This window comes from Ictidomys tridecemlineatus, chromosome 10 (genome assembly GCF_052094955.1).
Source record: "Ictidomys tridecemlineatus isolate mIctTri1 chromosome 10, mIctTri1.hap1, whole genome shotgun sequence".
NCBI lineage: Eukaryota > Metazoa > Chordata > Mammalia > Rodentia > Sciuridae > Ictidomys > Ictidomys tridecemlineatus.
In genome coordinates, this window is record NC_135486.1 from 83,632,061 (window position 1) to 83,656,777 (window position 24,717).

Here is a 24,717-nt window from a genome sequence, read left to right on the forward strand (position 1 = left end):
GCTCTTATTACTATGTTTACCAATAATGACTTGTTTCAATAAAATACCACCATGACTTCCTTTTCTGTGTTTTGGATATCACTGAGCTAGCTGTATGTAAGCTATGTTAGATTATGAGGAATTCATTGTAGGTAAATAGGGGAATGAGTGATTATAAATACAAAGTTTAGAATAATCAGCATGAGAATGGAATCCTCTATGAGTGGGTACAATCACAAAAGGAATAGATCCCTCTTGTTCTTTTTTTTTTTTGCCATTCTCATAAGAAATGGGAAACAGAGAATCCACTTTGTTTTCTAACACTTTAAAGAAAATTAGAGGAGTTCACATGAACATGAAGCAATTGTCTAAACTATAAAGGATGAAGCAAATTAAGTGTTAAGTGTTTGTGGGGATAGGAAGGAATTTTTGGTAATCTCTATTATATTTAAGAAAGCAGGGCTGGAGGTATTGCTCAATGACAGGTCACTTGCTAGCATGTGCAAGGTTCTGGGATTGATCCTAGCAGCACCAAAATTAAAGTAAAACAAAACAAAACAAAACAAAACAAAATAAAAATCATATAACTTTCTAACTGTGTTTAATGTACTTAGCAATAAGAAGGCTGAACAGCTTAGGTGCTAAGACATAGATTCTATTGCTAATTGAATAATTAGGCCAAAGTGTTCATCTTTTTAAACTTCTATTTCCTTCTTTATTAAATGAAAGAATTATTAATATCTGTTGAAGAGGGCTATTATTGGACTTATTGTAGAATGATGTATATAAAGTTAATATCAACAATAAATATATTTGCTTTTTTAAAAGTATGCATGTGATTATTATTGCTGAACATAAATTATCTATTGTGAAAAAGGGTTCATTTAGTGGGGTGAGCCTCTTATTCAGAGTGGTAACTAGGTGATTTTATTTTGAGGAGCTAACATTCTTTTATAAGATTCAAAAATAATTACAGGATCCAATTTAGGCTTTTGGCTTTTTTTCCTTAAAAAATATATCTGCAAGAAATGCCTTTGGGATTTTGATTGGCATTGCATTAAACCTATAGAGAACTTTTGGTAATAGATAAAGCAATCATGAAATTCATATGGAAAAATAAAAGACCCAGAATAGCAAAAACAACTCTAAGCAGGAAGTATGAATCAGGCGGTATAGCGATACCAGACTCAAACTATACTACAGAGCAATAGTAACAAAAACAGCATGGTACTGGTACCAAAACAGGCAGGTGGACCAATGGTACAGAATAGAGGACACAGAAACCAATCCACAAAATTACAACTATCTTATATTTGATAAAGGGGCTAAAAGCATGCAATGGAGGAAGGATAGCATCTTCAACAAATGGTGCTGGGAAAACTGGAAATCCATATGCAACAAAATGAAACTGAATCCCTTTCTCTCACCATGCACAAAAGTTAACTCAAAATGGATCAAGGAGCTTGATATCAAATCAGAGACTCTGTGCCTGATAGAAGAAAAAGTTGGCTCTGATCTACATATTGTGGGGTCGGGCTCCAAATTCCTCAATAGGACACCCATAGCACAAGAGTTAATAACTAGAATCAACAAATGGGACTTACTCAAACTAAAAAGTTTTTTCTCAGCAAAAGAAACAATAAGAGAGATAAACAGGGAGCCTACATCCTGGGAAAAAATCTTTACTCCTCACACTTCAGATAGAGCCCTAATATCCAGAGTATACAAAGAACTCAAAAAATTAAACAATAAGAAAACAAATAACCCAATCAATAAATGGGCCAAGGACCTGAACAGACACTTCTCAGAGGAGGACATACAATCAATCAACAAGTACATGAAAAAATGCTCACCATCTCTAGCAGTCAGAGATATGCAAATCAAAACCACCCTAAGATACCATCTCACTTCAGTAAGATTGGCAGCCATTATGAAGTCAAACAACAACAAGTGCTGGCGAGGATGTGGGAAAAAGGGTACACTTATACATTGCTGGTGGGACTGCAAATTTGTGCGGCCAATTTGGAAAGCATATATGGAGATTTCTTGGAAAGCTGGGAATGGAACCACGATTTCACCCAACTATTCCCCTTCTCTGTCTATTCCCTAAAGACCTAAAAAGAGCATACTACAGGGACACTGCTACATTGATGTTCATAGCAGCACAATTCAAAATAGCAAGACTGTGGAACCAACCCAAATGCCCTTCAATAGATGAATGGAAAAAAATGTGGCATTTAAACACAATGGAGTATTATTCCGCATTAAAAAATGACAAAATCATGTAATTTGCAGGGAAATGGATGGCATTAGAGCAGATTATGCTAAGTGAAGCTAGTCAATCCCTAAAAAACAAATGCCAAATGTCTTCTTTGATATAAGGAGAGTAACTAAGAACAGAGTAGGGAGGAAGAGCATGAGAAGAAGATTAACATTGAACAGGGACAAGAGGTGGGAGGGAAAGGGAGATAGAAGGGAAATTGCATGGAAATGGAAGGACACTGTCATGATTATACAAAATTACATACAAGAGGAAGTGAAGGGAAAGGGGGAGAAAACAAGGGGGATAAATGAATAACAGTAGATGGGGTAGAGAGAGAAGATGGGAGGGGAAGAGAGGGGAGGGGAGAGGGGATAGTAGAGGATAGGAAAGGCAGCAGAATACAACAGACACTAGTATGGCAATATGTAAATCAGTGGATGTGTAACCGATGTGATTCTGCAATCTGTATAGGGGGTAAAAATGGGAGTTCATAACCCATTTGAATCAAAGTGTGAAATATGATATGTCAAGAACTATGTAAGGTTTTGAACAACCAACAATAAAAATTAAAAAAAAATAAAAGTTGAAAAACCATTTAAAAAATTATCTGGTGTTCTTGTAAACAAAAGAAATAAGAATCAGAGAGTTTAAGAAATTTTCTGAGTGTTCAATCTTTGGGACTTAAAACAGTGGGCCTATGACAAAGGTTTCTTGTGTTCCAGTTGGGTAATTTCTCCTACACATCATCTGGTTTATAATAAGCATCACTGGATGTATCAGAGGAGGAAGACCTGAGAAAAAGCATAGCTACTATGCATGGAGAAACTGAGGTGGCTCTACAGTATCAACCCCACATACCTGGACAGAAACAATCTATTTAGAAGAAATTACAATAATGCACAGACAACATGCCTTTTCATAGCAGAACAACCTACTCAGCATTCAGTGCTAGGCTAATACTCATATTTTTCCCAGTTGGGAATATCATTGTTCAGACCATCTTCAAAATTTCCTTCCTCCAAGTAAAGGAAAATTGAAAGTATAACACATCAAGTAGAAATGAAAATGGACCTTTGGGTGAATTTTCTTCACTTTCAGAATGTACTGCAAAAGTTGTAAATATTTGGAAAACGGTTTCTGGTTCTGATTCCTAACCCAAAACAGAGGCTTACCTATACTCCCCAGGAATGTTCTACTTCAAGGACAGGAAAAAATAGTGACATAAAACCCCAGAAGCCCTGGAAAACCAGCAGCACAGCTACCAATATGCAAACACATCTAAACTTTTTGGAAGTTTTAAGCCAAGTGGAAACTGTTTGATAAATATACAAAAACATAACCAAAGTATTTGCACACACCTATAAGTAATACTACCAACAACAACAGGTGAACTTTCCCTGCAAAATTCTGGAATAACTGAAAGAGATGGGAACCATAAGAAAAGAACTGTGCTTATGTTACCATATAGTAATTAATCAAAAAACTCCCAAAGAAGCGAGGTCAGTATTCTGTGTTAGGAATTGCTGATTTTAGAGTCTGTACCCAGAACACACAGGGTGTGCAGATCCAACACAGGAGTTTCCAAGAGTGGGCCTTGGGACCAGGGAAGTGAGGTATTGTTCCTAGTGATTGCCACAAAAAAACTTAAACCCCCCTAAACAAATAGGCAAGTTACTGGCAATCATAAACACAAGCCTACCAAAAACACGCTCCTCCTTGACACCAGTGTGACATAAAGCCAGAAAATGAAATTTCTTGCAGGGTCTGAGGAACTTAAATTCATATTTAACATTATTTAACTTAGTCTCATCAACATATGGGATTAAAAAAGCAATAGTGAGAAATCAGACAGTTGAGGAAAACTATAAAAGGAGACACTAAGTTAAACAAAATGCAGAATATCATACGGAAGATTGCTAATAAAAACAATGGGAAAATAAAGAAAGAAATGTAATTAATCCCTCCAAAAGATTTGGATGTCAGTCATATTTGACAGGCAGATATGAAAGAGAAGCATTCAGTGTTCTTGAAAATTAACAATATGATTTTCAGATTCACCCAAGAAGTAAATTAAAGAGCATAAATGATATGGATAAAATACAAAAAGTGAACTGGAAAAACTGAATAAAGTGAAGTTCAACTGAGGTGAAAAATGAGGAGAGTCCATGAAATTTCCAGAGAAGTTTATGAACTCTGAGATTGAAATCTGAATGGTGGTATCATTAGAACAGGATATATGGACCCAGGAGGAACACTAGGGTTGTGCTTCCATAAAGAACATGTGAGGGCACGGTGAGAAGGCCACCATTTACAAGTTTAGTAGGGAGGCCTCAGGAGAAATCAAGTATGTTCATACCTTGATCTTGGACTTTCAGCTTTCAATACTGTGAGAAAATAAATTTCTGTTGCTTAAGCCACCCACTCTGTGGCACTTTGTTCTGGCCATCCTAACAAAGTAACATATCAAACAAAATAATCCTATATGGTAGACTGCATAGAAATTACCAAAGACTAGTGAGAAAATATAACTATAAAACAAAACATGGGGCTGGGGATATAGTTCAATTGGTAGAATGCTTGCCTCACATTCACAAGGCCCTGGGTTCAATCCCCAACACCACAAAAAGAAAAAAGAAAATACAATTATAAAATGTAAAAATGTACATTTTGATTTAATGTTAATAAACTGTGAGGTCTGAAGCATTTTTATGAAACATGATAGCCAAGAAAGTAGATGAATTATTTATAACTAAGATCTAATGTTCCAATCAATTTTAATGCCATATAGGTAGACCTGTAAAATTTTGCCAAAGGTCTTCTTGTATTTGGGAGATGAAATGGTAAGAAGTAAGCATGCAAATAATTTTCAATGACAATGAATAAATATTTAAATTGATAATAAAAATGCATCTGCTTTAAAAAAAAGAGGAAAAAATCAAATTTTATAAACACTGCAAATAAATAAGAGCAAAGAAAATGTAGTCAATCAAAAAAAATATATGTATAGGAGGGAAAGGGCGAAAAAGGTGAAACAAAAGACACCCACAAAACACACAACACTAGGTCTATATGATAATGAAACAGTAACCGAACATTTAGGAGAGGGCTGAATTGATTTATTGAAAAACCAGAAGCTCAGGCTATATCAAGAAACCCAGTGATACACTGTCTATAATTGATATAACTAAAGCCAACTATCATGTTACAAATACAGGGTGGTTAAGAAGTGAAGGAAACTACAGAAATGACTGTATTAACAGACAAATAGAACTTCCAGACAAAGTATAAAGAAGGATACTGAATATTGCCAGAAGTTATAAATCCCTAATCAGGCATAACTGTCATGAATCTTCAAGTATTCAACAATACAGTTTTGACATATGAAAAGCTGAGAATGATAAAAACAAAAAGACAAATAAAGACTTGGAAGATCATGTGGAGGAATTTAAAGACCTTTCTCCTAACTAGATAAATTATGCAGATGAGTGTTTCTATCAATCATTCTTTCATACATATAAAAATATTGACATATGCATACATGAATTTAACATGATAATGGAGACATGTCATACTGATTGGGGGGATAAACGGTGGAATCAATGATTTGGGAACAATTGAATTGTCATTATTCCTATAAAAATATTATAAATGACTAATCAGTTAAAACTAGAAATCAGAATTCTGTAATAACTAAAACAAATAAGAATATTTTGTTATTCTATGGCAGCAAAGGGCTTCCTAAACAAGACATTAAAGTCTAAATCTATAAGGAATATCAGATTGATAGATTTCACCAGATAAAGATGTTTAAAAAAACTTGCTTTAACTTTGAATATGTTAAATGGTTTTTTTGAAGAAGTCTATTCAGCTTGGGACCCAGACTTCTAAGCAAAGCTGATTTTGGTTCTTTCTCAAGGTCACTTTGCACCTAGTCCTTTTATAGTCAGGTGTAAGAAATGCCTTTCTTTGCAATTCCCATGTCTCTGTCTTAAAACTGTGACTTGATTTTAATGTTTAGTAGCATAACTCTTCAACTGGAGGTCACTTTTTTCTTGCTACTTTCATTACACTGTGAAGGGCAAGTCTAGTTTGAAGGTCAAGTTAGATGAGCTCCTTCTCTTTTCAACCTTTGCTTTTTGTGTGGTGCCTTCCCATCCAGCCTAATTTATAATTTAAGAGCAACTTACAGCACTATTTCTTTTGCCATTCTAAGCTTATTTTTTTCTTATCCACAAGGGAAGATACACAGCATATTTCAGCATAGTTTTCTCTATCTCTGCTGCCAAAGTACCTCTTTGCTGTCAAAATCTACACACCTACCTTTGCTAAACTGATAGTCCATTACAGGTGATAGAGGATGTTCATATGCTTGACACACACTTGTAGGTGTATCCTATCACAGAGGATATCACTAAGGATAGTGTCCCTGGTACACCAGGAAAACAACAACAACAACAACAACAACAGACTTTCTCATGTGTGCAATGAAACATACCAGGTTAATACACAGGACTCTGATAATATATAGGGAGAATCTTGAATCTGTTTTTAAAATTGGATCAAATCATTAAAATATATCTTGGCTCATTTTAACTATTGCTTTATAATATAACTTGTGTCACCCTGTATAATGGCTGCAATGTTCCAGTGGACATGACAGGTTGAGATCTCTTGCCCTAGTATATTACTTTTCATTTTCTACTTGAAATAGTAAGAAGTGCTCTGATGTAGAATATTATCTAGGTTTCCTGCAAGTGTATTTAGAGGACAGAAATTTACTCTGTATGCTCAGAAACTATTACATCTGTCTCCCTAATTTTTACCCCTGGGGATATTCACAACACTATTGTTCCCTCTCATAAGCACTCTCTAATATTATTCCCCAAAGCTGTCCTTAATTGCCAGCCTAATACAACTTGTGAAAACAATGGCTATCAAATTCAACATAAGCTGGATTGAAAGAGAAGAGGTTTATCTGGAAAACCAGTCAAAATGTCCCCCCCCAAAAAATTCTAGAGAGAATATATATAGCACCTATCAAGAATTTTTATAATAACATAATACAAAAACATGGTTTTACTTTAAGCATCCATAATAAACAAATAACACAAAAATCCCATTTTGTAGGTGGTTCTTAAGCCCACATTAGACAATCTAGTGTCTATTTACTTTTTGAATATACATTTTTTATAAACATAAATCTATATTCAACTTGGCACATTTTCCCTTTTCAAACTTAAAATTGTTTCCTATTTCTCTTTTTTCCCCATTTCTCTACTCAACACCTGCCTGGAAAAAAAATTACTTTTCACGTGTGAAAACTGTGAAATGGGCCAGGTCTTTTGTATATGTGTAATGTGCTATGGGGAGGAACCAAAGTCTTCTGAGCTACTCATTTTAGAAATTATGACTTCACTGCACTAAATGATAACTTGGTGCCCCGATTAAGGAAACATAAATCTCAAATGCATTTCCTCCATTATCAGGAAAACTCTTTATGTGCCATATATCATTGGTTCATTATTTAATTATTCATAGTATTGTCATCTTTTTATTTATGGCTGGTGAAGACAGTTGCTGAATGGTGCATGGAAAGGCCTTTTTCTCTCTCTCTCTCTCTTTCTTTTTTTTTCTTTTTGTTACTGGTGTTTGAACCCAGGGGCAGTTTAATATTGAGCTGCATTCCCAGTCTCTTTTATTTTTTTAATTGAATTGAATTTTTTTTTTTGAGATAGGATGTCACTAAGTTGCTGAGGCTGACCTCAAATTTGCAATCCTCTTGCCTCAACCACATGAGTCACCAGGACTAAAGGCATAAGTCACCAGCACAGCTGAAGTTCTTTGTCTCTTAACTTGAACTGCTTTGAACTGCCTATTTCTCATGCTAGGTGTCTCTGCACCATACTGCAGAGAGCCATTGGTCACTCTGCATTTAAGATAAAGGCTGTGGGGCTGGGGATGTGGCTCAAGCTGTAGCGCGCTCACCTGGCACCTGGCATGCAAGGGGCGCTGGGTTCGATTCTCAGCACCACATAAAAATAAAATATAAATATGTTGTGTCCACTGAAAACTAAAAAATAAATATTAAAAAACATTCTCTCTCTCTCTCTCTCTCTCTCTCTCTCTCTCTCTCTCTCTCTCTCAAAAAAGATAAAGGCTGTGTTAGGAGGAGACTCTTTTCCTTCTCTGCAAATTTGTTACCCTGAAGTTCAATGGTCTGGGAAAAGAATTTCTTCTTAACTCTTAACTTTACCTAAAGTTGAAGTTGTAGGGGAAGGAACCCTGAAATTCCAATAATTCTAACAGATAACTGTAGATTCAATAACAAACTCTAGATGATTCCAAGTCTTCCAGGGAAGACCTTAGTATGACAAAGAGGATGTACTCTGGCTTGCCTGGCATGTGTGAGCCACTGGGTTTGATTCTCAGCACTACATATAAATAGACAAAAATAAAGATTCATCAACAACTAAAAAATAATAATAAAAAGAGGATGCACTCTTGGTGGCTTTAATCCTTGAGCTGCTCTTTCCAAAGATAATTGTCAAAAGCAGCAGAACAAAAGAATTAAATGGGATTCCTCACAGGAAATTCTAGGTGGCACAAGTACTTACAGCATCCCCCTCACCACTTCACACAGGCTGCACATATGTACGAACATCTATTTAAGTCTCCGGTGTGCCACTTATTTGGTGTTTTGTAAAATTAAGGATTCAAACAAAATTTATACTGAAAACTAAAATATGCAGAATGTGAAATATGCAAAGCTTCTTTTTAAGAAGTACATTTCAACAATAATTGGTAGAAAAAATTTATAAAATGATTTTGTAAAATAAAAATGTAAACATTATGCCATAAAATAGCACTGGGCACTTGAGAGACTGGAAGACAGTATTGATAAGCAGAGACTAGAAACATCAGATCTGAGGGATCCCAGGGCTGCCACCTCTTAGTTCTCTGACCTTGGACAGGGTCCCGAAACTTTCTTGATCTCATGGTCATCATCTGTTAAACTATAGACAATGTCAGTACTGGATTCATTGGATGGCATGAGCTTTACTCCATTAATACATGCAAAGAACTTCAAATGGTATGTGGCATATAGGAAACACCTGCTATTATTATATCTGTTATTATTCTCAGGTTTCTTCTCCACTTTTATTGTCTGTCTCCCTAAATATTATCTTAAAACAAAACTCCTACATACTGGACCATCATAGTGGCTTCCTGATAAAATCCTGTCATCTGAGGCAACAGGGATGAAACCAACCAGACGACATTAAATGAAATAAGCCAGGTGCAGAAAGACAATTACTGTACATTCTCACTCATATGTAGAAGCTAGAAAAGCTGATGTCATAGAAGTAGACAGTAAAATAGTGGTTACCAAAGATAGTGGGCAGTAGGGGGTAGAGAGAAGTTGGTTAGCAGGTAAAAATCACAATTAAGTAGGGGAAAAGAAGTTATCATGTTTAAAGCAGACTAGGGTACTGATAATTAACATTATATATTTCAAAATAGCTAGAAGAATGGATTTTGAATGTTTGCAACACAAGAAATGATAAATGTTTGAGGTGATAGATATGCTAATTAACCAAATCTGACCATTACACATATATAAAAAAATTATCCTGTATCCACTAAGTATGTAAAAATATTATGTGTCCAATAAATTTGCACACACACAAATTCAACAGTTGGATTGGGCTGACAGCTGGCCTTAGTTCAAAGATTCTTCAGGATAGTAAAGGAGAAATTACTAACACGGAGGAGGGAGGAATCACTCAAAGGGAGGAATCACCTAGAGGGAGGAATCAAGAGGAAGACCAACAGAGGGTCAGTGAGCAACTGAATCTTATGGGTCTTTATAGTAATGATGTTCACATAAATAAAACATTTGCAATTTCAAAAATAATAGTACCAATGGTTTCCTGAACTGAAACATTTATGTGCTAATGTCACATCTTATAGGTTTTACTAGAAATCACTTAGGTCTAAAAATTCAACTCTAAGATAAAAACCATTTTAGTATGGTAGGCTAACTGTTCTGAAGTATGAACAATAGGCTTCTAGAATCCCATTTAGATATTATTAATTCATGTGTTATCAAAGAGAGACATTTGAGGAAGTCATTCATTTTTCCCCTGGGCAATTAGAAATTCCCATTAATTATAAAAAATGTTATGAAAAATATAAATTGTAAAAGTTACCTATCTGCTTCCTTTTTATTTCCTTAAAAATGAGTTTGGAATAATAAAAGGGTATTAGTCATTCTTAGAGAAATTCTCCTATCCTGTGCCAAATTTTGCCTCTTTTCATAGACATTAACTAACTTACAAGGGATTGCATTAAATATGGACATAAGACTGAAGCCAAGAAACTGAGCTACTGCGACTACATTTGATTTCACTTAGGGCTCTTTTGGCAATGTGGACCAAAAATTGACCACTAGCCTTTCAAAGAGTACTTTTATTTCCATATGTAGGTAGGTTGGTGAAAGACAGAAATTGTCCTGTGTAAGTTCTACAATATTGACAGAACTAGAAAATACGCAATTATTAAGGAAGCAGAAATTGGCACTGTTCTATAATTTCCTGGTATTTTGAATCAAAGGATACTGATACCTATATAAACATTTTATTATTCTGAATACTATTCATTTACTATCAAAAGATATTGAAGAATTCCTACTTTCTATGAACTCTTTGCTTTCCTTATGGATCCTTCTACTTCAAAGACTTGAATTGGGTGTCAACATAACATATACAAAAAGTGATATGAAAAATTGTGGTATATATGTGTATTAAAATTGTAATGCAAAGAAAGCACATGTGTAATGGCATTAAAAAAAAGACTGGGATAAATCAGAATTGTTTGGGTTTTTTTTGTTGTTGCTGTTGTTGTTCTGAAATGCAACAGGAAAATACATGTTTGACTCTCAGCTTTAATCTCCATCAGCTCTGTAAGTCATCATTGACTGCCTTAGCTTTATATAATGCTCTACATTAATAGGCTTATAAAAACTCAGAAATGCTTTATTTGAAAATAATCTCAATATCCCAGTGAAGATCTAAGTCCAGTTCATTATTTTCAGACATTGCTGTCCATGTATTCAAGCTACTTCTCTGCCATAGACTTCTGAAATCAGTTCAACTTCTTTCCCTGTGTATCAGACTATTTATGACTCCCCCAAATTCATGTACTGAAATTCCAACCCAAGTTAATAGTATTGGGAAGTGAGGCTTAATGACTTGGGAAGCCATTAAGTCATGAGGGTCAGACACTCACAAATGGGTTTATTGCTCTTCTAAAAAGATCCCAGGGAGCTTCCTTGTTCCTTCCCCCATGAGGGGTTGCAAGGAAGCAGTGCCATTTATTTACCAGAAAACAAATCCTCCCCAGAATCTACCAGCCTCTTGATCTTTAACTTCGAAGGCCCAGGATAAGGCTTCTTCCTCTCTTTCTCTTTGTTTTAAGCTAAGTTTCTGTCTCATCAAAATTTCACAAAAAATTATAAAATTGACAAACAAATGAAAAAAATCTTTCCATAACATCATCTACAGATAATTAACCATTGTAGTGTGTATCCTCCATTTCTTTATCTTTCATATATGCACATAGAAATATTTATGTTTATACTCACAATTAGATACATTTTTTAAAAATGTCATTCCTTACTACTCTGCTCTGGTCACTAATTAATTATAAGTACTTTTATTTATCATTAATCATTGAGTCAGAATCAACTGTTCCATAATATTTTAGTGTTAAGAGTGACTGTACTATATTTCACCATTTGCCACTATTTGATGCTCAGGTAGATTCTAATATGAAGAATAATACTAAGATGGAAACCCTTATAAATTAAATATTTATTTCCTTATAATACATAGATGAAATGGACTATTTAGTAAATAATATAAAAACTATAAAGCTTTTAATTACTAAAATGCTCTTCATAATTGCAAATTGATAGCCTGAGTAGCAATGACTATCTCTTTCTCCACAACCACACCAACAGTAGATATGATCACTTATTTTATTCTTCTGATATCTCTTTTCAACATAAAATAATAGGATATTATTTCCCACCACAGTTTCTGGCTATATTAGTTTAACTTTTGGCATCAGTTACTTAAGAAAATAGATGCAATTTCTCAAAACTTTATAAGGAGTGTTCTATCTACCAAACTGTCCTTGCAATTTTTACAGGAGCCACACATCAGTGAAAAACTACTGCCTTAGAAAATGTACTAAAATGTAATATGTATTACCCAAATTACAGACTATCAGAAAACACAAAAGTCTCATGCAAAACAATAGCATGTTGATGGAAAATCTCAATTGGAAGAGTAGGAAAAATGGGCTTCTACTTCCTTGGTTCATCCACTTATAAAATTATTGCATGCTCAGAAAGGTTTCTAGTCTGAGAATAATTAAAATTTTTCCAAAGCCATAGTTGTAAAAATAAGACTCGTTCCAGCTATTGTGATCCATCACTGATATATGGTCACCTCGTGAAAACAATTTTTATTGGGTCTCTTTAGTGATTATGACTTATTCAGTAGCAACTAACTGGCTCAAGCAGAGAAAGATCCAGGGCTTAACTTCTCTCCCCACAGCCCCGCTCTCTCTTTTTAATACTTTGTGCCTCTATGCGTTACCTTCTTTTTGTCTCTCCTCATGGTGGGAAAGATTGTCTTAGATAGCCCCAGACCTAGCCTCCATCCTCACAACCTCTAAGGGAGAAGAAATTCTCTCATCCTCTGCGTCAACTGCTAAAAAAACACTGTGATTGATCCTGCCTGGATCATCCAAGGTGATGCTAAAGGAAAGTCACTGTGACAGTCAATCCCATCAAGACCACTCAGAGCAGGGGATTTTTCTACAAAAAAATAGATAGGACTGCCAATTTCTCTCCATTACTCTTAGCAGTTAGTAGACCTCTCTGAAGACTGCCCAGACAATTAAAGCATTTTTGTACTACAGTTGATGCTCTCTACTTAGAAAAACCTGCAGCCACCAAAAACAAGGCATCTGAAATCAAGACTGAGGCCAACATTTCTATTTTAGAGTCTGTTTACAGAAACATGGTTAAAAGTAGCGGGCCATTTAAGTGAGTAACTGAAGGGGCCAACTGACCCGCTGGTGAACAGTGAAAGCACATATTGGTGTTATGTTTGAATTAAGGAAGGAGCATTTTGTAGAAACTGAATGAAATCTGCTTGCATTCCATTGAAAGATCCATTGGCCTTTCCTTTATTATTTGCTTTCATGAGTAATAAATAACCATAGGCTAAGGTCCTCTTTTATCATAGCAATATATGTTTAATAATGTTAGTGGGGTTAGTTGTTATCATTACTACGGATAGAATTTATCATAAACAATAAGTTAACCTACTGATTAGTCATATGCAAAAATAAAAAAATTAAAATTTTCACATGTTCTGCATTTACACATATATCCCTATAGTGATAAAAAAAAATGACTCATTCTCTTTTGTTTCTACAGAGTTTCCTTTGGGAAAACAGATGTTCATATAGAATAAGTGTAAATTCCCCATTTTCTTCGCATGTTTGCACTTTTACTTGACAAGCGCTCCCTTTTCTGTCAATGATTTGAATGAGAGGGCCTTTTTTCTTTCTCCCTATCCCCGTGTTTCTTAGACTTCTTGGTAGACCACAGAGAATCTGAGAAATAATACTGATAAATGGATGTCAGGTTTATGAAATCAGATTTCTTTGTCTATTGGGAAATCTTGAAAAATTTGCTATACTTCTTTGAGTCTCATCTCAAATTTTTTATGGTAGAATTAGGAAAATATGTGAATGGGAGAATTAAAATTGATAACATATACAAAAGTTATATACTCTAAAAATGTACATACCCTGAAAAATAGCAAGTGACTACTAATAGATGTTATTATTTACGAGGAACAATTTTTGAGATAAGAAAATAATTCCAGTTGAAAGAAGAAGTAATCAAATAATTTCTAGGGTATGGCACAGGTGTTGCTCTCTAATATATAATCTTTACAACTAGATCTCAAAATTGGTTTGCAAAGATTAAAAAACTCATTCATCTTTCACAAAATGAGCAGCAGTTCACGTGCAGTAACTTGTTTCTTTAAAGAAATTTGCATGTGGGGTAGATTCTTGGTTTAAGTTCATTAAAATGGAACAGGTATCTTGTTTTTACTGTGAGCTGATTTGCACTTAAAAATCTTAAACTTGCTTTGCCTTTACTTTGTTATGGGGAGAAAAAAATATTCATCATTATCATTCACATCACATGTCCTCAGGGTCCCCAACTAAGGTGTTATTATAAGAAATACACAGAATCTACCTGAACTCTTTTATCTCCAGATAATCTTTTAAATAGCATACAGCATAATTGGGTTCAGGTGGCAGCCATCAATGAGCTAAATCTTGACTGAGATTAAGATGAATGACAACATTGCATGTCCAAGACCCACTGCCTCAGCAAGAAATGAGAAATTAATGGAATCAGTATCAGTGGTGTGACTACAGGAAGAAAAAAAAAAAAGAAAAAAAAGAAAAGGGATGCTTAAACATATATGATGAATATTTCAGTGAACACAAATCTTTCTTCCTTCTGTACCTTTAATATCCCCATATTCCTGGGATCGACCATATAGAACCAGAACCGAACAGCACACATTCCAAGGCTTGCTGGGAAATATTTGGTGGTAATGATTCTTCCAGTGGCTCCTTCTTTGGGGCTGGAAGAGTTGATGTAGAGGAAGTGTCGTCCACTACCTTGAAATAGATAAAAATGATTTTTTTTCAGAGAATATAATTTTACATTTTATAGTATGACTCAGAATATGTTTTCAACCGTGCACAAATATAATTTTCTCCCTAAACAAATGCATACACAATGAAACAGAATTCTTTCTTTTTCCTCTTTTTTGTCAGATAGCAATAACAGTTCCTTTCAATCAACCAAAATAAAAGTGCTGCTATGATTGCAACAATTCACAAAATTCACTTTGGCACATGATTCAAATAAAAAGTGATGATGAAATATTTGTGTTGACTATGGAAGTGTATTCCTTTTCTTCTAATTTGCTCTAACCTGTCATTTTCAAGTAAAGTATTCTGTATTCTGTTGTATTAGGGTTCTCTAGAGGGACAAAATCAATAGGAAGTATCATTATAAAAAAGGGGATATATTAGGCTAGCTTCCTACCAGAAGCTGGATAGTCCACACTGGCCATCTGCAGGTTAGTAGCCTCAGATCAAGAAGGATCAATGGTTCTACCCTCCTCCAACACTGAAGGCTTCTGGAAACTCCCAGAGTCCAGTTTGGAAGAGTGAAGAAGGAGAGTCCAACATCCTCAGATGACTGCAGCAGCAATCAAGAACCCATTTAAGAAGAATTGAGCTCACATCTGCTGCTGCCTCCTTGTTCTTCCCAACTTTTATTTCATTCAAGCCATAATCCTATTCCACAGTGCTGCCATGCTTAATGAGGTTCTCCATCTCACTTGGCTAGCCCGGATGCCAATCATTCCTAGACACACCCTCATTGACCCACCCAGAAGCCTCTTAATCATCAGCATCTCTTAATCCAATCAGGTTGACAATTCAAATTAACCTTTACATCTGTGCATAGAGCTAGTACAGAGTAGGTATTGGGGACTGGTTGATATTGTATATTCCATTCATTCACTCTGATTTCAGCATGACTAGAGAGAAGAGAATGTCTATAACTGTAGTGAGATGTGATTCAGAGAAGCATCACACTATTAGTAGTTTTGGGGCATAGATAACTTCTGTGCTTTTCATCTGCATTAGTATATAAAGGATATTTGTATTTAAACACAACTGGATTTTTTTCTGTTGGCATTATTGTCAAAATTTATCATAACTACTATTCCTTTTCATGGCTTACACTTGGGGAAGATATATAAATATATATAGATCCAATTTGAGGCTATAAATGTATTTGTAAATCAACATTCTTTTATTGAGGCTTTTAAGTGCCCACAGTTTGGCGATGATGCTGCTCTTTCATTTTTGATATTAGCACTTTGTATTTTCTCTTTCTTGTTTTACTTAACCAGGATAGAGGGTTTTGAATTTTATTGGTCTTTTCAAAGGACTAGATTTTAGTTTCACTGATTTTTCTCTGTTGTTTTTAATATAATTTCATTAATCTCAGCTCTAATATTCTAATATTCTTTATTTCTTTTAGTTTTCCTATTGATGGCTTGACTGCATTGGTGTGGAGAATCCAGGACCCTGCACAGGATAGACAAGGGCTCTGCCATGAAGCTACAAACCCAGAATTTCATTCTTTCTTTGATTTAGCTTACTTGAGTCTTAAATTATTCTTCATTTTCATAGTTTTCTAAGCTAGAAGCTTATTGATTTTAGGTCTTTGTTCTCTTCAAATATATACACTCAATGTTAAAAATTTTCTTGTCAAGTAATGTTTCAATTGAAACACACAAATTTTGATGTTATATATTCTTTTAAATTTAGTTCAAAATAGTGTTAGATTTTTCTTGAGTCTTCTTTGCCCCATATATTATATAGAACTTTGTTGTTTGGTCTCCATGTGTTTGGAAGTTTTATAAGTTTCTGTTGCTTATTTGTAGTTTAATTCCATTGTGGCTGGAGAGCATACTTTGCATGAATTCTATTCTCTTAAATTTGTAAAAGTATGTTTTATGGCCCATAACATAGCATATCTTGGTGCTTGTTACATGTGAACTTCAGAGGAACGTGGGTTTTGCTGTTGTTAGATGAAGTAGTCTATAGATGTCATTATATCCAATTGATTGATAGTGCTATTCAGTTCAACAATGTCTTTCCTGACTTTTTGTTTGTTGGATCTGTTCATTGTTAACAGACAGTTTGAGTCTTCAGCTATAACAGTGGATTTATTTCTCCTTGAAGTTCTATTAATTTTTGCTTCACAGACTTTGATGTTCTAATGTTAGGTACTTACATATTTGATTGTTGTGTCTTCTGGGAGTAATGTAATGTTTACCATTATGTAATGTTCCTGTTTAACTTTGATACTTTTCCTTGCTCAGATGCCATCTTTGTCTAAACTCCCTTGTTCTTTTGATTAATGTTAGCATGGCATATCTTTCTCTACCTCTTTACTTGTAATCTATTTGTGTCTTTATATTAAGTATAAGTTCCCTATTGACAATAAAACATATGAATCCCACCTTTATGTAGACCTATCAAGCACCAATTAAAAATAAATAAACAGAAGGAAGACTAGTAGAGTAGAGGAAGGGTAGTAAGGAGAGGGAGGAGAGGATGGAAAGAGAAGCACTGTGGACTGAAATGGAGCAAATTATATTCCATTCATGTATGATTAGGTCAAAATGAACCCTATTATTATGTATTACTATACTGTATTAACAAACACATTTTTAAAAAGAGAAAGCAGATTATATTATTATATATTATTATACCCGCTTGTATAATACAGTGCCAATTTTTTTAAGAACAAAAACATTTATAGGTATGCCTTTGGAAGGATATATACCAAAATAGTAAAATAGCCATTGTTAGTGTTGGAATTATGGAGGAGAACCTGGATTGTGTTTATTTTCTTTTTATATTGATTATATTTTTGCTTATAGTTTTTAAATTGAGTGTTTTCCTAATAAGAACAAATTATGAGAGTCATTTTAAATATATATCTAATGCATGGCTTGTCTCTATTTTTAATAAAGGTAAACTTCCCCTTTGTTAAAAAAGAAGAGTATGAGTGGGAATATCTTGAAAGGTTTTATATTTTGTTTCAAGGATATCACCTGTTTGTTTCCTTAGTTAGAAAATAGAGAAGTATGTTCACAAGGCCAAGACATACCTGGAGTCCATCAGTCAAACCTAAGAATGGTGGCTTCATCTTCAAGAACATACTTTATTTAAATCTATGCTATCTTTATTTAAATAAGCATACCTAGATTCCCCCTCATCTGGATGCTTTCTCTATTTCAGATTTTCAAGGCATTCTGACTTTCTCAGACAAACTTAAAAACATTATCCTAAATAAGAAAAATAGGGTCTGACCATATTTGAGTTATAATAATAACTTTTCTTATGTGATACATTTACACAGTAGAATATCACTCAGCCATGAAGAGAAATGAAACCAGGGCATTTATAGGTCTAAGTGAAATAAGCCAATCCTAAAGAACCAAAAGGCAAACGTTTTCTCTGATAAGCAGATGCTAAATCACAATGGGGGCTGGTAAGGAAGATTAGAAGTACATTGGATTCGACAAAGAGGCACGAAAGGAAGGGAGGGGACATAGGAATAAGAATGATAGTAGAAAGAATTGGACATACTTTCCTATGTGTTTATATGAGTACAGAACCAATGTAATTCCACATCATGTACAACCAGAAGATTAGGAAGTTATATTCCTTATATGTATAATATGTCAAAATACATTCTACCATCATGTATAACTAAAAAGAAGAAATAAAAAGAAAGAATAATAATTTTCCTGGCTCAAGGGAAAATATCTTATCTATTCATTCTGTATTGGATGTGAAGCTTGTCCAAAATACCTAATTAACTAATATACTTGTATAAAACTACTTTATATTTCATAGCTCAGCACTTAAAATAGAATAACATAATAAGAACTAATATGCTTCAATCTCAAAAGAAGATCATGTTTAATTTAGACTTTGAGTATCTTTTCCCATGCTTAGTGATTGCCTGATGTTGGAGGTCAAATATTTACAGAAGTAGGAAAAGTAATAATTGGGTCCACTAATCCAAATTTAATCATTTTTTTACAAAATTAAGAATTGAATTAGTTTGAAACCTTATATTTTGGTAAGTCATTCTTCTAATTGCACAGAGACATTTGTGTATTTGTTCACTATTTCAGATGTTTCTAGTGAGAAACTCTAATCCTCTATTTATTAAAGGCTAGTTTTACGTTTGCACAGTATCTTGAATTAAGTTTAAATGTTCTGACCCTCATCATTGCCTACAAGTTCGTAAAGTAATTCAAATTAAAACATTTGCAGTGTCTCACTAATTTTTTCATGGTCAAAGACTGTATCTTGATTTTAAGTACTAAAATCCAAACACATTAATCTCATTAATATCCGCACAACATTGTGAGAATTTGAAAATACACAAATGAACACAATAAAGCCTTTTACCACTTTATTCTTAAATAGCCACAATTCATTTCCAATGGAGTTTGTGCCTGCAAAAATTCTAAAATATTGAATTCAGATTGAATATCATCTCTTTTATTTGCTATTTCACATAATTTCCTCTAGTATTTAACTTTTGTCAATAGCAACTACCAAAAAACAACTTGGCAGGGATGTGACATCATTGAAATGTCATACATTCTAATGTTTTTGTTTTAGTACTACATCATGAAACATGCTGTAAAAAGATAATGATAATTACCTAGGGATAATAATCTACCATTTCACTATAGCATATTTGTATGCAGGACAAACAATGTCATGTCAGGCTGAACATCAAAACTTGCAATCCAATAATTAGTTAGAGGACCTTGGGCTAAGTTTTTAAAGTATATCCTGAGTAGCCTTTTCTAATCTACATATTCAATTTTGAGTTTACAAAATTCTTCAGTGGCACAAAAAAAATCAGAAAGTCAATCTCTGGCTGAGGTGTTAGTTCATGTCAATGTGAAATTGTATCCATTTTAAAACAAGAAGGCAAAAGTTTGCCTGGAAATTTAGAAGTCACTATTGTATATTTGTTCTTTGGTGACTTTTAACTTCTAAGTCTTTCATACCTAAGTTTGACTTTGTAAGCAAACAACATGTTGCAATGCCATATTTTTTCTTCAGAATCATAAAGGTGGTTAATCAAAGATTGAGAATCAAAATGTTGCTTAGTCTCTTGAAATTATTAATAGAACTATATAAATTATCCGGAAACTATGGACTGTATCACAAAGTTATAGCACCTTACATAGAATATGCTTTCAGAAATAGACTCATTCTTTATCTAGCAAGCTCAGACTAGACCTGCTTTCAAACATTCATAAACTTTCAGCTGCTTCATTGAGAACTACCTATTTATATCTAGCAAAATCCTTGGGGAAGGTCAGTGTAGCTTCCCACACAGTTAAGAAATTATTAAAGTAGAAAAGAAGACTCAAAAATCTCATCTGACAGAACATATTTAGTATGTAATGGTAAATCATTAAATTAATTCATTTTATTTATTTATATACGATTCTTTAGAATGATCAACAGACATTCAGAGGACAGGTATTTATAGAAACAGAATTCTTTTGTCTATTTGTTTGATTTTGGGGCCATTTTACAGCTACATGCCATTTTGAAAGCTACCTAATTCTCATATAATAGGTCAAAATATATCATACTTTAATTAAACACTACCAGCTGTAGTAATCTGGAACACAGTGTTCATTCAACATGCCTGAATTTTACCTCTTTATGTACTCTGTCACCAAATAATTTCTATACACTTTGAGTTCAATATTCCCCTTCTGCTTGCACAGGTTTTGTGATTTCAAGTTCTTAAGATTCTTAGGGTATGGCTTATATTTCACATCTAATCAGCTCAAACCAGGCACTAGTACAGGTTTCCAATTAATATTCAATTTTTACTTCAAAATCACTATAAAGTATTATTCACAAAAATTTGAAAGTTGGGGGCCAGTTAGTGTCCAATACAAGCAGTATAATTTCAACATCAACATGTTCTTGGCTCAAAATCACAACAGTAACTTGAAATTAGAGTGCCAAAAATATATTGGCCATATTTAGACCCCATCACCCTGCTTCACGACAGTCTTTGGAGTCTCAGTAGAGAGCAGATATTCTAAGTTGTCTTTTATATACAATTGGCTACAACCTTAGTTTTTGAAAATGTTTCATTGAGCTATTGTGTTATAAAGTAATAAATTTGACATTTCTTTTTATAAAGGACACATTAGTACTTTTGAAAGAAATCTATATTTTTACAGCTCCAGTGCCCTAGGAAGAATTATACTCACTTGTATTAGGGTCAAATCATAAAAGACAATTTCCCACTGCAAATGATCTGAATTCATTCCCTGCTTTCAATTGGAGACAATTTTCATCTTTTTTTTCTGCTCATGAAATAAAGCTGCCTAATGGTTTTTAAAAATGCTATGTAATATGCCTCTTTCAAAACAGCAAATTCTCACTTCTTCAAAGTGAGACTTGCTCTGCCTGGCTTTCCATCCTCTATAATTTCTGCCTGTCCCTCACTCTAAAATAGAAGGGTACGTAATGACTGTCAGTTGAAATGCCCTCAGTCTCTTTTCATACTTTCATCCCCTCCACCACCCAGATTTCCAAGGTGCTGCCGATTTGTATCTGCAGTTTTTCAAGGCTGTAAAATGTAAGCATGTTCAGAAAGAACAAAAGTTTCTTCGAAGTCGTCAAAATGAAAACCACAGATACAGCATCTCTGCAGTAAAATGAAATTTTCTCATGGCATTTGATAAAAATCTCTCTCATGACATTACTTCCATCTGTTTTCTGAAGAGCTATTCAATGAATGGATCATAACATTTATTTCTGCTTTATCCAATAGTTTATTCTTTAGGCATTATTCTCCTTTGAGACTGATTGTTACCTCTTGAGATACAAAACACTTTTCACCAGAATGTCTCATTTTAATACTATTAACCTTAACCAAATTTGATGCTATAAATTTTTCCTTTGAGTATTCATTAATTGGTTATGAAAATGAAGCTGGTATTTATGACATGACAATTCAGATATACTCATTTTATTTTGAAAGTTTCTAATTTATTCAGTAGTAAGGAAACCTGAATCACAAGATGATATATGAATGGCATTTACTGGCACTTTCTATAAATCCAGGTAGACACAGGGATTCTGAACTGCTTATTCTTCATACTGGAAGACCCTGAAGAACCTCTTCATGTGTCATTCATTTGTCAGAATGTCTTTGGGAATCTACATGGGCTTAGTAACATTTTTGCAATTTGATTTCATACGCCAAATTGATCTAACAAAGGAAACTGGTTTTGAAATCATGAGAGGATAAAGAACTAGTGAAGTATTAACACTTTTTTAGAAAATTATAAATGGTAACTTATAAAAGAATCTGACTTCATTTCTATTTCATACCTACTTCTCTGGAAAGACTGTAGAAAGCAAATAATGGGAAAAAATTAGTTTTCATTGAAACTGAAAATTATGTTTTCAGATTATTTTAATGAATATGGAATCCCAAAAAAACTGTAGACAGAACTGGCCACTAGTTAAAAGCAGGCACTGGAACTATAGGCTTCAATTGAAATCCTGACTCTATCACTTATTACGTGTGTGACCTTGGGCAACCTATTTAAATTCTATAAAACTCAGAAGCAATTAGAGATAATTATTGGAACCACTTTAGCCTCATGGGATTGTTCTAAAGATTAAATGATACACTACATGTAAAGTGCTTATAAAACAGATGCAAATTAGTGCTACTCTCCTGGGAAATTTAGAGAAGGGATAGAAGGATGTTTCTAAAAGTAGGAATAGGTTATTGATTGGGAAACTACTAAAGAAGGGTGGTGCTGTGTCTTCCATTTGGATTGTAGAGGATGGGTAAGGTATGATGAAGAAAATGCAAAACATAGACCAAAGAATCTTATAATAAAATGTAGGTAGGTACTGTTTAGACAATAAGCTCTGGTTCAGAAAACCTGGATTCAAATTCAAACTGACACTTAGAAGCCTCACCAAACCCTTACTGTGTCTCAGATTCTTGTCTATCAAAAAAGGGATAATGGTAAGAATGCATAGGAGTAAGACAGAATTAGCATGATCATATGATGCCATTTAGAGATATAGGGTGTAGGTGTATGCTGAGAGCCATTGCCAAGTAGGAATGACGCATCGTAATCCTTGCCAGCGTACCCCATGTTAAATGGACTTGCCTTGGAAATTTGCTGTGACCTTGCTTGTGTGTTTAAGAAAGGTGACCCTGCTCAATGACCAGGGTGGATCCAGGATTAGGGTGTATCCTGCAGGAAGTATCCCTGTCCTTGGGTTTAGGGTGTGACAATAGGAGTTTTAGGGAAGTTGGAGGTTAAAGATTATTCCTGCTGGGAGTATGACATGCCTGCTGCCTGAGTTCCCGCTGAGTTCTCGTGAAGAGAAAGTATTTAGGACATGAATTGTGTGGGGGATTGGGATTGCCCCTGAACCTGTGTGGAGGCGGTGTGAGATCGGGAATAAAGAATTGCTGTTTGAACCTACAAAGCTGTGTGGTGGCTCGTGATTCAGTGCCAAGCCGAGACATTGGCATTTGGCAGGTGTATCCCAAGATAAAAGAAGATTTAAATTTGATAGATGAGAAAATGTTTCATAAAAAAATTAAAAAACACATAATGAGGTGGATAACAAGTCTGCTATCTTGCAGTCATCATTTAAGAAGAAATCTCTAGGGAAACCTTAAATACAACAAAGGGAACAGAAAAAGGATTCCAGGAAATTTTACCTTATGACATTACTGCTGTAGCAAACCATAAACACATTCTGACTCAGATAAACATTAAACCTCACACTAAAACCTAAACCTTAGTTCCTTTTGCTCTGCATTTAATGTTTGCAGTCAGCATATAATTAAAAGTCATACCAAGACAACAATATGACCCAATGATGATATTTTTAACATTGAAAGCAGATCTGAGGTGTCCACAAAAAAGATTTTGTGGAAGAATAACATAAAAATTAAAGTTCAAAATGCAATTTGATGCCAAAGTAAGAGGCAATGAAGAGCCTCTAATTTTTTCAGAGTTCAGGAGTCACCATTTAGGGCTACCAATCCTGCATCACTGTGAGGAACTGCCTAGTTTAGAATATTTGCCTTGTGGATGACTTTCCCTGACATTTGCAATAGCCCAGGAATCAGGTAGAATAATACAAGTGGAAATTAAAAGAAATGGAAATACAGACAGAATGAGTTGAGAATGAATGAGCTGAAATCTGAAAGAGAATCAACAGTGTTAATGATAAGGGAGGTTCAGTTGAGTACCTCCCTGTGGACATGTGACTTGAAGATGGATGCAATCATCTAGTTGGCAGTTGAAAGTATGAAACCGGAATATGGAAGCAAACACTCCATCCAGGCAGGAATTAGCAGAGTTTGGATACTGACAGATAAATATTCTAAAACAATCAAGAATATAGAGGAAGAAGCATTGAAAGTGTAAAGTCAGAACATGGGGAAAGAGCCACATTTAGGTTTGAAAAGGAGGAGGAAAAAAACATTTAAATACAAGAAAGATAGGACAAACGTGTCACTGTAGAAAAAACACATGAAATATCATGTAAAACACTCGAAGATGGAGATTGATCAACTGTGTCAAACACATATAATCATAAGAACTGTATCGCCCCTGTTATGGTATCATTAACATCCTTGCAGAAAGTTGGAATGCCCATCTATGAGGCCA

General features: G+C 34.4%; 1 protein-coding gene across 1 annotated transcript in view; it reads right to left on the reverse strand.

Annotated features, from left to right (window-relative positions):
- Positions 1 to 24,717, reverse strand: part of Malrd1 (MAM and LDL receptor class A domain containing 1) — a 610,752-nt gene that overhangs the window by 147,511 nt on the left and 438,524 nt on the right. Inside the window, exon 32 of the mRNA XM_078024684.1 lies at positions 14,865 to 15,022. Coding sequence (XP_077880810.1) covers positions 14,865 to 15,022 — 158 coding nt within the window. The remainder of the gene's footprint in view (positions 1 to 14,864; positions 15,023 to 24,717) is intronic.